Raw genomic sequence first — 15,659 nt, forward strand, 5'->3', positions numbered from 1 at the left:
GGCAGAGAGCTGACCGCTGTCGGCGGTGCTTCGTGTTTGCGGGGTCCCGGGCTGTGGGGCTCGTCGCTGGCCGAACCCTCGCATGGTATTTGGTCCCGAAGTGGGCATGGGATGCGGCATTCAGGGGGCAGGGCAAATCTCAGGCCTCGGGAGAAATAACGAGGCCCTATATGAGAGTATAGCTGTAGAGAAGCTGTGTTGGCGCTGGCTGTGGAGCACGCACGGACACAGCCTTGCTGTGTGCCCAGCTCCGCGCTGTCCATGCCAGCCGGACTGCCGCCAGCAGTGGGTCTTTCCCTCTGAAGGCCGCTGCCACGTGCAGCTGCTCCCCCGCCCGGCCCGGGATGGCAACCCCTGCCCCAAGAGCTGCTTTCTGCTTCTTTCAGATGTGAGACATGTGGCGAAGAGGAGGCCAAGTACCGGTGTCCACAGTGCATGAAGTATTCGTGCAGGTATCTGTTATCTGAATTGAGCTGGTTTTGTCTGCTCTGCTGTTGAATGTGACACTAATGTGTGTTTGTGTCGTTTCAGCCTGCTGTGCGTGAAGAAGCACAAGCTTGCCCTGAGCTGTAACGGAGTCAGAGACAAAACTGCATTTGTCTCCATGACTGAATTTACTGACTTGAACCTTCTGAGTGGTAAGAACATTCCAGGTACTTTTCAAAATTCGTCGTTTCTAGTAGTTCAGCACTACATTATTTTTTTCTATTCCGTGTTGTGTTTTTTTTTCACCTTCAGATTATCGGTTCCTGGAAGATGTGGGAAGAGCGGCTGATGCTGCTGCTCGAGATCTGTCTGTGCATCGGCCAACAACAAATAAATTTGTAAGTTCATGTGAGCAGTGTGACTGCTGGGCATGGGTTTGCTGCCTTTGAATTCCTACTGAGGCACTGCCAGGCTAGGTTTCAGGACTGGGGTTTTCACTGTGTAGGTGTAAACAGCCCAAAATTTTGGAGAAGTCTCAGGGCTTATGTAATAGTAGTATTGATGGCTACATCCAATCGCACAGAAGAATAAATTGCTAGCATCATGCACATTCTTAAAATATTCCACTCATGGCTGTTCTTTCTATAATTTTCTTATAATTCAAATAATATCATTCAGATTGAAAAATACATATGTATCTTTTTTACTTTTGATAGATCAATTACTTGAGAAACAGAGCTCGAAGGCATAATATCAATCTGAAGACGCTGCCCATTGGATTCACAAAAAGAAGAGAAAATTCAACTATCTTCAATAAGAAGTGAGTCTCCAGTTGGCTACCAGGCAACGATGTTTTGCTTTACTGAACACATAATGACGTGAATATAAATTCATACTGACATGCTCACTTTCTAAATCTATTAGATGCACAGCTTTTCTACAAAAACTATTTAGACTTAGTATTTCCTACTGCAGTTCTTGTTTTTTAGGCTGTTTGAGATGATTTTAATAACTTATGTAATTCATGCTTTATTTTGAGAACTGCCAACATGAGGAGGAGGATGAATCAGTGTTGCTGCATATTTCATCTGTTAAATGATATTGTGAAGGTTTTTGGGGCTTGGTTGTTAGAAGAGACCTTATATTTAAAGGTTTGTGACAGAGAAGTAATATAGAATGGTTATGAAAGATTCCTGTCCCTGAAAAAAGCTGCCTTGAAGTCGGAGATGAGTCATTCCTCATCCATTTACCTCTGTTGCAGCCTTTGTAGGACTGGCATATGCTGGAGTTTGTATAGGGAAAAAGCTAAGAAAAGGCTTCAGATGTTCTTTCCTTTATCTACTCATGTGAGTTTTCTCTGATACCCAGACTTTTTACTGTGAAAATACTTTAAAATACAAGAAGGAAAAAAAAAAAAGCGCCTTCTTTGCTTTTTGTAGTAATCAAATGTACCAGATCCAGATTCTCTTGGATTTTTTTGCATTCTTAGTTTTGGTGGCAAGTTCTGCTTTCCATAGGCATTTTTTCCCTTATTCTGTGACTTTAAAACAGTCACTTATAGATTGGGGAGGTGCCCCAGTGGGGACCAGCCACCAGGTGTCCCTCTTGGACAGACAACAGCCCGAGCTTCTTGGCAACCCCTGGTCGTTCGGTCCTATCATCTGTTCTGTTCCGAGACAGAGGAACACTATATTGTCCTCTGCTCTTGAAAGAGTAGGAAGGAACCGTCTGCAAATGCTATCCAGGGGTACAGGATGTGCTCTGGGATTACTACAATGATGAAGTTTCTTCTTCTACTTCTGTTTTTCGTGTAGGAGCGGGCATGAATGGTTTGAATTCAGTGATGTAGGTTAAGAACTATTTTATTTCTTGTAGTAGGCATATTGTGCCTAATCCCTATGTGGGTGACTGAGAAATCAAACCCAAGGTGTGATTGAAACAAGCATACATCAGTCATTTAACACCTGTGTGATGTGACTTCGAGATATGACACACAAGTCTGTTGAATACTACAGTCTAATGGGAAAAGCTGTGCTAATAGTTGCTTTCTATGAGGTTAGCACCTGGTGGTTGCCAGGGTGTCTGTGTTCTGTAGATCTGAGCCCTCACTTATGCTGTGTGTCAGCAGGATTTGGGGAAAGGTTGCTACAGAGTATGGAGATTGGAGGCAGCTCCACATAAGTGTGTGGGAGGCTGCGTGCCTGCTCAGGTGTCTCCTTCATATTCTCTACTTGAGCCAAGCTGCTGAGCTGTCTGAGGCAGGATGGAGAGCCATCCAAAGTGAGGAGGTACAAGATGTGTTCTGGTGTCATCCCCTGGCCCTGCCAGTTCTGCCGGGCAAGTCTGTGGTTGTTAAGATGTGTTAACCACTTCTCGTTTCCTAGCTTCCATTAGTTTGCGAAATTCAGTGTTATGAAAGCATATGTGCCAGTGCTAGGTAACATGGGTTAGACTAACTTGTAATATCAAATAATGCAGATAATAGAGGGTCATTAGCAAATGGAGTTTGAATCCAGTTTGTGAAGTCTTATCTGGCTTGCAGATGGCTTAGGGCATCTTATTGGTATGAGTATAGTGTAGTATGGAGCCTTAAGATTAGCAGCAGTTAAGTGATCATCAATAAATAATCATTAAGTGCTGTGAAACCTACTCTGAGGTGCATGTGAAAAACCTAAAATGTCAGTCTTTAGTCTTGAACTAGGTAAAGATAATTAGAATGAATTTTTTCAAGTGTTGCTGATGTTAAGAATTTACTAAGGAGTTATATGGGCTGGTTTGGGGCATCATGTTACTCTGCTGGAGCTGTTAACCTTGAATTCAGCTGTCACTTAGTGCATAGTTCTGCTTGCTTTCCAGGACTCACAAATGTGACCTCGCAAGCAAAGAAGTGCTGATCTGAAATGAGCAGAAAGCATGACCTTGGTGCATTTCAGTCTGTCGGTAGTTTTTCAGACCATCCCCGTGTGAAAACAAGTAGTTACTGTTCAATCTGTAGCTGAGATTTTTGTTAGTTGTTTTCTTTCCATAGTGGATCTGATACTCATGTTGTTTATTTGTAGGAGTGAAGAGGACAGTGGTTTTATTTGTTAAAGATGATTAGAGGTTGGCTTCTTAGGAGTCTTCCTCTGATTTACACGGGACTGTCAGCTCAAGACCATGGTGTTTGCCTATTCCACACATGTGGTCAGTAACATCTCTTGCTGCTGGGAGTCCTTTGACAGAAAACCATATGTGTTGCAGTAGAACTGTTCTTCATCTTCTTCATTGATTGTCTTGCTGTTTACCGTAACTAGGAAACACTTGAACTTTCAGTAGAAGTGTTTCAGTAGAAATATTTATTGTTTATACATCAAATCCAGGAATTCGCTTAACAAAGCTCCAACAAAATGGAGACATCCCTTTTAGTGTGCGGTTGTTCAAAGTAGAGCAGAACTAATTTTGGCAAGGAACATGTAGTTGATGGGCGAAGAAGGAAACCATCACGCTTCTGTGTGATATCTTCTGTTCATGTTTGTTTGGATTCTACAAGAGAATCTAGTCACTTACTTGGACTAAATCTTCATTGCTTAAGTAAGTTGTGAAAGGTGACATTATCCGAAGGAGTAGATACTGAGTACCACATGTTTCAATTAAACCTGGATGTGTGTGGTGAGAGTACTGAGTATTGTGAAATTTAAGGATAGTTTAAAGATAAGGTCACTATTTCCTTTTCATCTCTTTTGTCAGTTCAAACACACTTTTAAAAATCCACTGAGGCACTTATGTCAGATCCCAAAATTTTCAGTAGGATCCTTTTAGTTGCCAGCACCTATACTGCATACACCCACAGTACTTGAAATGTCTTCCAGGGTACTGCATTAACTATCGAACCAAGAGCTAGCTGGAGGTAATAGCTTTAGAGCTGTGCCAAGAGCTAGCTGGAGGTAACAGTCACATTTATCAGTGCTGTCTTGTAGTATCAGCAATAAAAACCTGTTTCAGCTGTCATGAATTTAAAAATCACTTATGTGGTGTTCTTTGAAAACAAACTAGAGAGGAAATATTATATTGATTACAGAAAGTAATTATTTGGAAGTTTTAGGAAAATGGAAGGGAAACAGTTACTCTAGTGTAGAACAGTAATGGCAGAACACCCTGTGCAGTTCTAAACACCATTTGCAGCTACATCTAACGCAGGGAGAGAGATTCCTTAGCTTCTCTTTTTCTCTCTGATCAGTTTCTGTGCTTCTGAATTAGCCAAAATTGGATGTGAAGCAAAGCAACGTGGGGATGAGCAGTGATGCTTTTTTTACTGACATCAAGGATGTGCTGTGTCTCATCCAGATCTGTGCTGCTTGATAACTTTATAGTCAGGACCTTGGTATTCAAGCAAACCGTGGGTTGATGTTCCATGGCAGCCGAGCAGCGTGGAATGCTTCAAGCAGTGTGAGAGCTGTTACTCAACTCAGGATGACTTACTCAATTAAGCATTTTTCATTTAGACAATGAACATAGTACATGTCAGTTACATTTGAAGGAAATACTACCCCAATGAGCCATAATGGAAAATGAAGTCAGTGAGATTTGGAGCCAGGGTATCTAACTTAAATCTGAACTTGCTGCGAAGCAGCTTTGATAGCATCTAGAGTTGACATCTAGTTTTTGTGTTGGGCAGGAATCAGTGATGGTGAGGGATGCTTCCCTTTAATAATGGACATCCAGGAGATTGTTACCAATCTTTTCTACTTATGGAAACTTGTGCGAAAGTATTACTGCTTTTCTATACTTCGCTTAACAGCAAAGTGTGTGAAGCTTTTCCAGTTCTAAGTTTCTTTCTTCCATGCCTTCTTCTATCCAGCTTTTACTTCTTTCTGCTTGTCATTTGCTTTTAGGCAAGCGTATTTTCAAGAGAGATGAATTCACCTTGGTTTACCTTTTAGCATGCTGAAATGTATCAATGTTTCTGTTTTTCTAAAGTGGAACTTTCTGACAAAAGTGAAACTTCCTGATATTTTTAAATTTAATGTTCAATCTTCCTGATACATAGCTCTTTCTGTTCACTAATCCATAGACTAGATTGTGCCTGGAAGGGGGAGGGAGGGTGAGAGTCTGAAAAGATCCCTCTTAAGCTGATTATACAGCTGCAGTGATGAACTGAGTCTGCCTCAGTGAGCCCACAGCAAACTGGTCTTGCATGTGAAATCAGAATGTGGTGTGTGACCACAATTTCTGTGGACACAGAGTTTTCCTGACAGATAGCAGATAACTAGAAGTGTTTCCGGAACATTTCTCCCTGAAGTGTCTGTGTTAGAAACAGCCCTTCAGACCACGTACACGCTTCTGTCATCATTGTCACACCTTGCTGTTTCTGCTTTTGGGGGGAAGTATCTGGCAGTATCTTACTTCGAAGGTCTTGATTCAAAGATTTGACAGAAAGAGTGTCCACATCATAATAAGTGTCGGTCACTTGAAATAGATGTGTATGGTCTGATGGAACAAATTAGTGGTGAATTAAATGGAAAAAATGCTAGAGAGGCTAAAGTTAGTTGATAATGTGTTTATAAAGGCTTCATCTGATGCTTCTTTCAGTTGTTAAAATGAGGAACTGGAAAACTTTGTTTCACTCACCTTGCAAAAAAACTCAAAATTCCAATGTACTCACTGATTTTGAGTTGTTTCTTTTTCAGTTCAGTAATTTAAGACTGTGTCATAGCAATATATTTATAAAACTTTACAAAATTTTTATAAAATAACATTTTTATAAAACATTTATAAAATAACATAAAAATCCACAACACAAGATGTCAGCTTTGCATTGTGTGTGTGCAGTGTAATTAATAATGTTTTATCTCTTACTGTCCAGCTCTGGTCATACTATTTTCTCCATTGTTTCAGACCCGATCCCTCTTCGTTTAAGGAGGGATCCTTCATTCTCAGTTTTAACAAGCATGAACAGATACAGGGCAAAAATCACGAGGCACATACAGCTCTACCGAGTCACATGTTGCTTTGTGGATCTTAGCCACCTGTAGTTCAGTTTATTCGAATATATTAATTATTAGTTCCTTGGAGGGTTCTTGCATCTTTTTTGTGGGGGGTGAGGATAAAAGATAATACCTGTGATTGTGCTTAGACTATGAGAAGTGTAGCTCAGCTGTAAAGCTTAGCTTTCCCCTTGGTGTATCTTAAGTCAATAATTATGTATTTGGTAAGTGAGCTTGATAAAGTGCCTGCATCTAAAAATTGATATGATAGTTAATTGAGCTTAACAACTAACTTGTTTACTGCTTTTTTACTTGATTGCACATATGCTTGTCTCTGCAGGCAGCTAGATTCTGCTGGATAGTTCCATCTGCCTCATAAGCAAATCAAGCAGCATGTTGGAGCAACAGTGTGTTTATTTTTAATTGTAGGAGTACCAGAATCTTTGCATAACTGTTGCTGATTATCTTTGATATAAGGATTTATGGGTTTAAGTAGTAAAAACAAAATAAAATTAAAAACTACCACTTGAAGTTCTCGTGCTTCAGATAGATACCTAGCGTCTATTTTCTAAATCTTTACTGTTTGTCTCAAGTGTGAAATTCTAAACCAGAGGAGAGGACCATAAACCTGTCTTTCAGTCTGTGCTTTTTCTTACGAGATTTCACTTTAAAAAAGATTGTGCAGGATGGGAGAATTTGAAAGCCTGAAGTCACTGTTGCCTAGATTCCTGATGTAAAGAGATTCCCTCTAGGCAATTCTGCCTTCCCTGGTGCCATACTGCACTGAAACCGCAGTATGCAGTTTCTGTTCTCAGATACGAATTATGCTAGCTTTAGAGACAGGATGGTTTGCCAACAAATGAACTGGAGAACAGAATGCAACATCAAGTTTTGTCTCTTACAGAAGCTTCTGTCAGTTCTGTACTACATTTATTCTTTCCAACGTGTGTTTTCACGGTTACATTGAAAGGCAGCTTCCCTCCCTGCCCTTGACACATCTTCTGTTTAGGTTGTGCTGTGGAAAGACAAGTAGCAGTTACCAGCTAACTAGTGAGGCATTAAGAATCTGCATTTCCTCTTTTCAGGGAGCAGAAGTTCTACTGGCATTTGAAGCTTGTATTTCCTCACTGTCATGCTGAATACACTTTAAAAAGGTACAGTGTTTGAAAAATGGATTTTTGGGAATTACTCTATTGGAATTCAAATGGGAAACATTTTGATCTATTCTTAACTATTTCTGTTACATGAGGTAAACTCGAATATTATTTTGTGTCTTAACTAAAAGGGCATTCAAATTTAAAGGTACTTAAAGTAGTGTAGTACTTTTTTCTTTGAAGGCTAGAGAGGTTGTCAAATCAAAGGAAATATTTGATTGCTACTCCTTCCTGGCAGTGAACAAGCAGCTTGTACGTTTACAGTGCAATATCCCCTCAGCTAATATGTTCTGCTCTCATGGGGCAGGAGTGCAGCAAGATTTCCATTCCCTCTTTGCCTGCGTGCTGGAACTGACCTGCAAATACAATGAAATTTTTTCATTGTTTACTTTGTAGGAAAACCTGCAAGTGCATTTTGTAAAAGCCAAAAATTCAGCTTTTATGGACAAATGTTTCTCTCCTTTTTTCCTAGTCTAAAGGTGGATGTGAAATATGCCAGTATCTACTTTTAGGTCTGTACAGACAGCATGTTAAGCTGCAGGGTTTGGAACTGGAGATACTCATCTGTTTACTCCTTGCAGATGCCAATGAAGTCTTAGTGTTGAAATTGATATGGAATTGTCAATAACCTGGGCTGTGTTGATCCACGTTTATAATTCACCCATGAAGTATTCAGCTGTACTACTGTAGCATGCAAACATACAGCTTTCTCTAAATGACTCAGATAATAGAGTTCTGTGTGCATGATGAACCATGTCTTACGTATTTGATTTTTATCTTTGGGGAAGAGTGCCAGAGGATAAAACGCTCACTGATATCCTGAAGCCCTACATTGATCCAGTGGAATCAGATCCCGTAGTTTGTCAGAGGTGCGTATTGAATTGCTTTCTGCCTCGTCCATATGCTTTGCTAATAGAAGATGGGAGTGGTTCTGAACAGATTGCTTAACCTTGCTGCACTTCAAACGTGGAGGACTGAGGTCCCTGTCAGCTCTACAGCTTTAGTTGCTGTGATGAAAACCATCCCAACTTTCACCAACCAAGTAACCCTGGATATAGCCTCCACGTTTAAACCAGGAAAAGATAATCAAGATTTATAACATAAAAATCAAATAAAGCAACTCTAATTCTAAGAAACGTAACGTAACTCAGCCCAGTGGGGGTAACAGTGATCCTTTTGTTTGGAGGAGTTAGAAAAACATACCAATAATTACAGCCCTAATTTTTAGAAGGTATTTAAGATATGGAAAATGCGCTTTTTTAATAAAGAAATGCTTTCGATTGTTGATATGTAAAAGATTCTCATCTTTTACAGATGATAGGAGGAAGAGTGTGAAGCACATCATTTCTTCATTTCTGTTGCACATTGTTTTTTTCAGATTAAAGATATATACAATGTCTCCTCAGTCAGATGTACAAATTTTAATGAAAATAGAGAACAGGGAGCAAAACTCCACCAGGTAAGGTGGCTCTTTGCTTTGTTTGTGTGCATATTAATTAAAGACAGCAAAAAGAAAGAACACATTTCTTAAACTTTAATACATCACGAATAAATAGCCCAATCCCATGGATTAACTTCTATGTGTAATTACCAACCACTTTAAGAATGATGCAGCAAAAATCTTATTTCTTTGTCTGTCTCTATGCCAACACTGAAGCACTGTTCAAATGCTGTGATTAGTAAATTCAGCTAACTTGTACTTGGACAATTTGAGAAGCTCACAGCTGTATTGATGGATTGGCAAGAGTACCTCTACGTGAGCTTCAGCAGCCATCCATGCAAGTGACTCAGCTCACTGCTAGATGAGTATTAAGCAGCAAAGTACTCTATTGACCAGCAGAAGTGTAGATGTCTGTTCCCTTCTTCAAGCACTTTTGTGGATATGTTTACTCTCCCCCAGGAGAGTGAATGGTATAGCTGTCTTTTTAAAGCATTGCAGCAAAAATGACTTGCTCATCAGCATCCAGTGGCAGCATCTGAAATAATGCATTTTTCTCAGTTACTGGCTCATCATTCTTCATGCTACGACATTGCTGGGTGTAGCTTCCAGAATTCTGACTTGTGAAAGATTGCTTTCTTTGTTTCCTGAACAGACAGTAATCTTGAATTTCAAAAATAAACATTAAGTAAATCATTTCTGATGGTATAAATGCCATTTTGAACATTCCACTGTTATCATTGTTACTGAAAAGGATGTGTACCAGCTTTAATGTAGCTTAATGTGGTTGACCAGTGATTCCTAGTTAGGGTTTTTAACGTACATTCTTTTCTTCAAATGTAACAAGTGGAAATAGCATGCTTCCCTAAACCATTATATATTACTTCTAAGGGGAAAAAACATGCAGAAAAGACATTTCAGTTGTAACTTAACTTCCTGTTTGTGCTGCATTTATTTTCCCAGTAAGTATTATTCAGATGTGAGTAATGTATTTGATCACTCAAGCCTCCAGAATATAAACTCCTCATTGTTTTAATTTTTTTCCCTCTTTGAAATCACTATTTGAAATAGTTTGTAAAATTTGCAGAGTTCTCACCTGTAAACCTGTTGCTTTTGAGTGAAATGTCTCAACTGATTTTCATGTACTTCAAGAATTGCAAATTCTTTATTCTTAGAATGGATATAAAAAATGCTAGTATTGTGAGCTTCATGGTAAGATGAGTGTGGAAGGACCTGGATGGGTGCAGATTTCTGTTTTTTTTCTCTTCACTGTGATTTCCATGAATTAAGCACAGGCACTTCACCCATTCAGGTTGTGTACAGTGGAGCAACAAAGCAAAGAAGCCTTTCTAGAACTTAGCGCTGGGAGACCGGAACTATTTCTAATTTTAAAATGTTTTTGGCAGGCTTGGGTTCATCAGTTAGCAGTGCTGCTCAGGACAGGTTCCTGGAGCATGAACAACTTCTGTCCCCTTCTTTGTACTCAAATTAATGCAGCAAAAACTGAAAATGCATTCAAATTATTACTGTTATATGTCACCTTTTACTGTGTGATTGAAAAGGTAGTGTTAAGAAGATAATGCTGAATATTCATTTGTATATTTAGAATATAAGAATTTATACACGTTCTTTAGTTTTTCCATCAGTATCTTAGTTTTAACAGTTTGGGATATTTTTCAGTTATAGAAGTGTTAACAACTGTTTAAGTTGCTACTTAGCTTAAGCTTTCGGATAGGCGCTTGCTTTTTTTACGTTTCACTTTTTTAGAAAGGAAGAAAAACTTGCTTCTGCAATAGCAGGTAAAATTCACCTCTTGATCTTTTGAAATATGGTATGTGAATAGCATAGAAGGCTTGGGAAATAAACTAGTATCAAAGTGGACAATCTCTGTTGCTCATCAGTTTCTTTTTTACTTAACCATTTTGTTCTTCATAAATGGGCATGACACCTCCTTAGCTCATGGAGAGAGCTGAGAGCATTCTTTTTTATGAAGCTTTTTAGAAGAATCTCATGAAATACCCTGATGTTTGAGCCTCATCTGTGTTCCAAGAATCAGCTCTATAGGTTGATATTAGAGTCGCACATTTAACTAGCAAATGTAGATTATAGAACTGTAGGAAGATAATGAGAAGGTTCTAGGATTAGAAATGCACCTCCTGGTCAGCGGAGCAGGCCCAGCTGTGGCTGTGTGCACCAGTCGAGGAAACAGTGTGCTGAAAGGAACTTCTGTTTCTGAAGGAAAGAACAAAGTTTGTTTGAAGGGATGGGACTGCCATGTCAGCAGAAAAATATCTTTTGTCTGCATAAGCTTTGTCTCTGCCATCAAGTTCTGGGTGTGCTTGTGCTAGCATAGCTGCTGTGACTAAGGCTCTCCAAGAGAATATGAACTTTTACTCTAGTTGCATTATAGTTGAGAATCTACTTTGATTTTGTCTATTTTATGATTCTCCCCAGTTAAATTAATTAGAGTGTATGTTGTCTCAGTAAAAATCAGTACCTGGAGTTGCAGTGGGAATGCTTGAACTGAGTCTGTTCAATTCCTAGCAGTGGCTGCTGACTGCTGCTTTGTGTCATCTTGAGTGCCTCTGTCAGCTCACCCTGTGCCACCCCATTCCATACAGTTCTGGCCTCTGTTCCAGCATGACAAAATGTTCTTCATCACTCTGTGGACAGGCTAGAGGAGTAGGATCGATATAGTATAGTAATGATGCAAATCTACATACTACCTAAAGTTCCCCTGGACTCACTAGAAACGGCTTCTCTGCAAGTTCTAGGTAATGGCAAAGCTGGGGGGGGAAAAAAAAAAGTGTGCTGTTTGGTTGGATGTTGTTTTTTGGCTTAGCAAAACAATTTGAGAAAAATATTTTTCATAGTTGGGATTATGGATTACCGAAGCAGTGCAGTGGTGTTTCAGAGAACATCTAAGCAGGATTATTATGGGTTATAAAATGTTCATCTGCTAGTTTAAGATAAGTACATTACAGAAGGATTTTAGTGTTTCCTGCGAATGTTTATGAAACAGAAGTTTGCGGTTCAGTTTTGGCTGTTTTCTGCATTTCATCGCAAACAGTCCTTTCATTTTGAAGGTCCTTTACAGAATGCTTTATGTCTCGGGGGGTTTCTTTTTTTTCTTTCTCCAAGATATATATATTAACCATGCAACACAGATTTCCACTTCCTCACAGGAGTTCTGCAGAACTTCTAACAGCAAATGGATAAATCCAGTGCCATATGGATATTATGAACAGCAGCTAAACAACGTGGTGCTTGCTTTCTTGCTCCCAGGTGCCTTTCGTAGTCAGTAGTGGCAATACAACTTTCCCATCTATGATAAGCTCTTATTTTGGCTTTCTTGTTCCCTGTTCTAATCTCTGGCTCCTATCTAATCTAAAACCAACTTGTAAGAATTGTTTTCAGTATGAGTTTGTAGCACTCCATGATTGTTTGGAGTAACCTAAAGTATAATCACTCATTGCATCCTTTCCTCTGTACCTGTCAGCTAATAGCTGATAACACTAGAACCGTTACATCACTTGATTGTCTTCTCATTTAGTTGCACTTTATAAAGAACCTTATGAAGGAGGATTCAAAGTCACGAGTATTACACAACTCTTCTTTCTTTAAAACCTTGGTTTGGAAGGCATCTGCAGTTGAGTGGTTTGTTAGTTTTCCATTTGTGGTGCTTCCCTCTATCACCTCTTATGCAATATTTAGTTGGTGTCCATTCTCTCCTTGGTTGAAACTATTCCAAGAAAGGTTTAGCCACTGCCTCTTGGATGGTTTTTACAGTCTACATTCTTTTATAAAGTAGTCTTTTCTTTCTTCAGGATAAATTAATGTCCTGACTGCCTTCAGTCCTTTATTTGGGATGCCTTCAAAGTGACTTCATACGGTAAGAGTATTGTTTTTTCCACTAAGGGAAGAAAAAATGCAACTGCCAAATTAGACAGTCTGATTTTGGGAAATGCACTTTCTTCTTTTCCTGAGAATTGCCTTATTAGGCTTTGCGTAACAAAAAAAAAAAAAAAGACAAAAACAAAAATCCTAAATTCAACAGATCCTTGATATTTGTTATAGGTTAAGTGAGTGGCTGGAGAGGTATTTACTCTTCCTTATTATGTATGATATGTATTTTTAAGGGAGAATGAACTACAACAGACTTTATTTACCATAGATATTTTTATCTAAGAGTCAGTGTTCAGTGATCTCTCTTCCTGGATTCAGTAGCATCTTGCATGAAGTTAGTTGAGATAGTTGTCTGTCTTTAACCACATTTGTTCAGTTTAATGGAATTAAAAAGCAATGGTTTTTTAAACGTCATTATTAGATCCTTTGTATAAAATTTTCTTTTTACCTGTTAGTATATTCAAAATAGCACATGAACATTGCTTCAGAGTGTGTCAATATAGAATATTCTGAGAATCTTTTTAGGTAGGCTGATGGAATATTTAGGTGCTTGGAAAACAGCCTATCTGGCCTTAGAAGCCTTGCAAAGCCCACAGCTTTCACTGGACCATTTCCTTCCAGGAACTGAGTGCAGAATAGCTTTCCTGTTGTAAAACAGCCACACTACCTAGGGATGTTGGCATAACAGGTCGGTAGTAGCATTGGTGTTTGTAGCAGTAGTACTGGTGCAGATCATGCTTCTCCAGTTGCTCAGAATGCCAAAAATACCCAAAGCATTTTTGTGCCAGTTGCAACATCAAGGGGCTTCTTACTTTCTGTGGTGACACTGGCTGGTGCGACATGAGAATGTTGGCATGTTTGCCTCTTAATTCTTGTGGACCACAGGGAAGAAAATGCTAAACAAGTATTGGAGGTTCTTCTCTACTAAATGTCATTGCTTTATGGTGGTGAATGCTTATTTTGTTTCGACTGATCCAGTGCAGTTGCTTCCCAGAAGCCTGGATGATGTTAGTAATGTTGGAGCACTTCCCTGTCTCAAGATCAGCTGGCAGAAATGAGAGTTCTTTCCTTGGATGACTGAGTTCTGTGCTCAAAGAGAATTTTCTTTTGTAGTCTATTGTTTTTCAGTATCTGTGAGTTAGATCATATTAGTAGGTTGCAGTAGTCAGAGTAATAGATTCAGGAAGATGAAGTAAGTTCTTCTTGCTTTAGCCTCTGTACTCCAATGGAATTCTGTTGTCTGGGGATTCAAGGAGTAATACGAATTAATAGAAACAAATATTTTTAAATGTAATATTTATATTGAACTATTTATTTTCCTGTCATTAAAAAAAAAGCCTGTTATATATCTGATTCTTTGTCAGTGATTATAAGTTATAAAATACTACTATATTTACCCACAGCACAGCTTCAGGTATTTGTGGCGTTACTGTTTTCCTTAGATCATGTTAATTTTTGTATGATCTTCCAAGGGCACTTCCTTCTGCACTGTAGTCTCTGAATAACTTCACGTGAAACCAGTGGAGCTTATAGATTTTACTTTCTGCTTTTCATACGTGGTTTGGTTGTTTTAAAAAAAAACAAAAAACAAAAAAAAAAAAACAAGTGCTACCAGTATGGTGCATGGATCAACTTTTTATCATAATTAGAAATCATTTCAAAAATACTACTTGATTCATCTATCAGAACAAACATACTGAGGTTGGGCCTTCTCAAGCATTATTTTTCTCTGCATTTCCTGGAGGTGTTGAAAGGTGTGTGGTGGTTTGTTAAGATTCTTTAGTCTTAGGAAGCAGTTTCTCTTCCCATTTATTTAGTACGTAGTATACATGAGACAGGAATTAGGGATACAAATCCCTGACTGAGCTGCTGGCCTTGGCATGAGTTGGAACAGACCCCAAGCTGGCTTTAGCCTACACCAACTGAAGATTGACAGTAGAATTCATTGCTCCTCTCTGGCTCACAGCAGCTGGCACAAAAGCAGTTCTGCCAGCCTTACAAAGGCAGGGAGCTTACAATAGTCATTCTTCACTGCACAACTGTAGTCAGGCTCTGGCTACTTTGTGCTGTTCAAGAGAAATAGCGTTAGGTCTGTAGTCTGTTTCTTAAACACAGTGCTCCTGTGTGTTACTTGCTGCTGTTTTTTCCCCAGAGAGCTGGCTTTTATTTTGGTTTATTTTTTATTAAAACTGGTGGTTTTCTTACTGAATACTTTTATTCCATTTTCTTGTAGGTCATTTTTAGCCTTCCCAGGTTTGTTACTGCAGCCATTTCAGCATCACTTTTCACTTGCTTCTTTCTCTGAACATCGGTTTCTCTGCTGACAAAAGCGATGGGGAGCAAGAGATTCCAGGATATGCAGCTTTTACTGTAAAAAGTAGTCAGTTTGCCTTCCTATCTACTTACATTCTTAACCCAAATCCTATCTTACACAACATAAAAGGAAAGCAGAAAACTAGTCATTGCTGATTATAAAAAGTATGTATGATCTGAGTCCATAGCATGCATTGCTAAAAGTTTATGATGTCTGACTACAATTACTTGACCTTTGAGAAGATTTTTGGGATGATTCCAAAATCAGAATTTGTCCATCTTACTATCTTGAGCAATCATTCTTTTTTTTTTTTTCCTGAAAGGAATTCCTTTATGAACCAGTATGTGCCTGTTTTTTAAAGCAGCAATCCAGCGTTTTGTAACACATGCTGAATTATTTTGGATGAACTGTTTTATAATTAATGGTATTGCATTAGGATTTTTAGAGTGTCCCAGCTA

The 15,659-nt window shown here is 38.9% G+C and overlaps 1 protein-coding gene across 1 annotated transcript in view; it reads left to right on the forward strand.

Annotated features, from left to right (window-relative positions):
* Positions 1-82: 82 nt before the first annotated feature.
* Positions 83-15,659, forward strand: part of ZNHIT6 (zinc finger HIT-type containing 6) — a 27,924-nt gene continuing 12,347 nt past the window's right edge. The window contains exons 1-8 of the mRNA XM_010715994.2: positions 83-285; positions 387-452; positions 532-638; positions 739-824; positions 1,143-1,246; positions 7,475-7,543; positions 8,332-8,412; positions 8,922-9,002. Of these exons, the coding sequence (XP_010714296.1) occupies positions 83-285; positions 387-452; positions 532-638; positions 739-824; positions 1,143-1,246; positions 7,475-7,543; positions 8,332-8,412; positions 8,922-9,002 (797 nt within the window). The remainder of the gene's footprint in view (positions 286-386; positions 453-531; positions 639-738; positions 825-1,142; positions 1,247-7,474; positions 7,544-8,331; positions 8,413-8,921; positions 9,003-15,659) is intronic.

Source organism: Meleagris gallopavo, chromosome 10, assembly GCF_000146605.3.
Source record: "Meleagris gallopavo isolate NT-WF06-2002-E0010 breed Aviagen turkey brand Nicholas breeding stock chromosome 10, Turkey_5.1, whole genome shotgun sequence".
Lineage (NCBI taxonomy): Eukaryota > Metazoa > Chordata > Aves > Galliformes > Phasianidae > Meleagris > Meleagris gallopavo.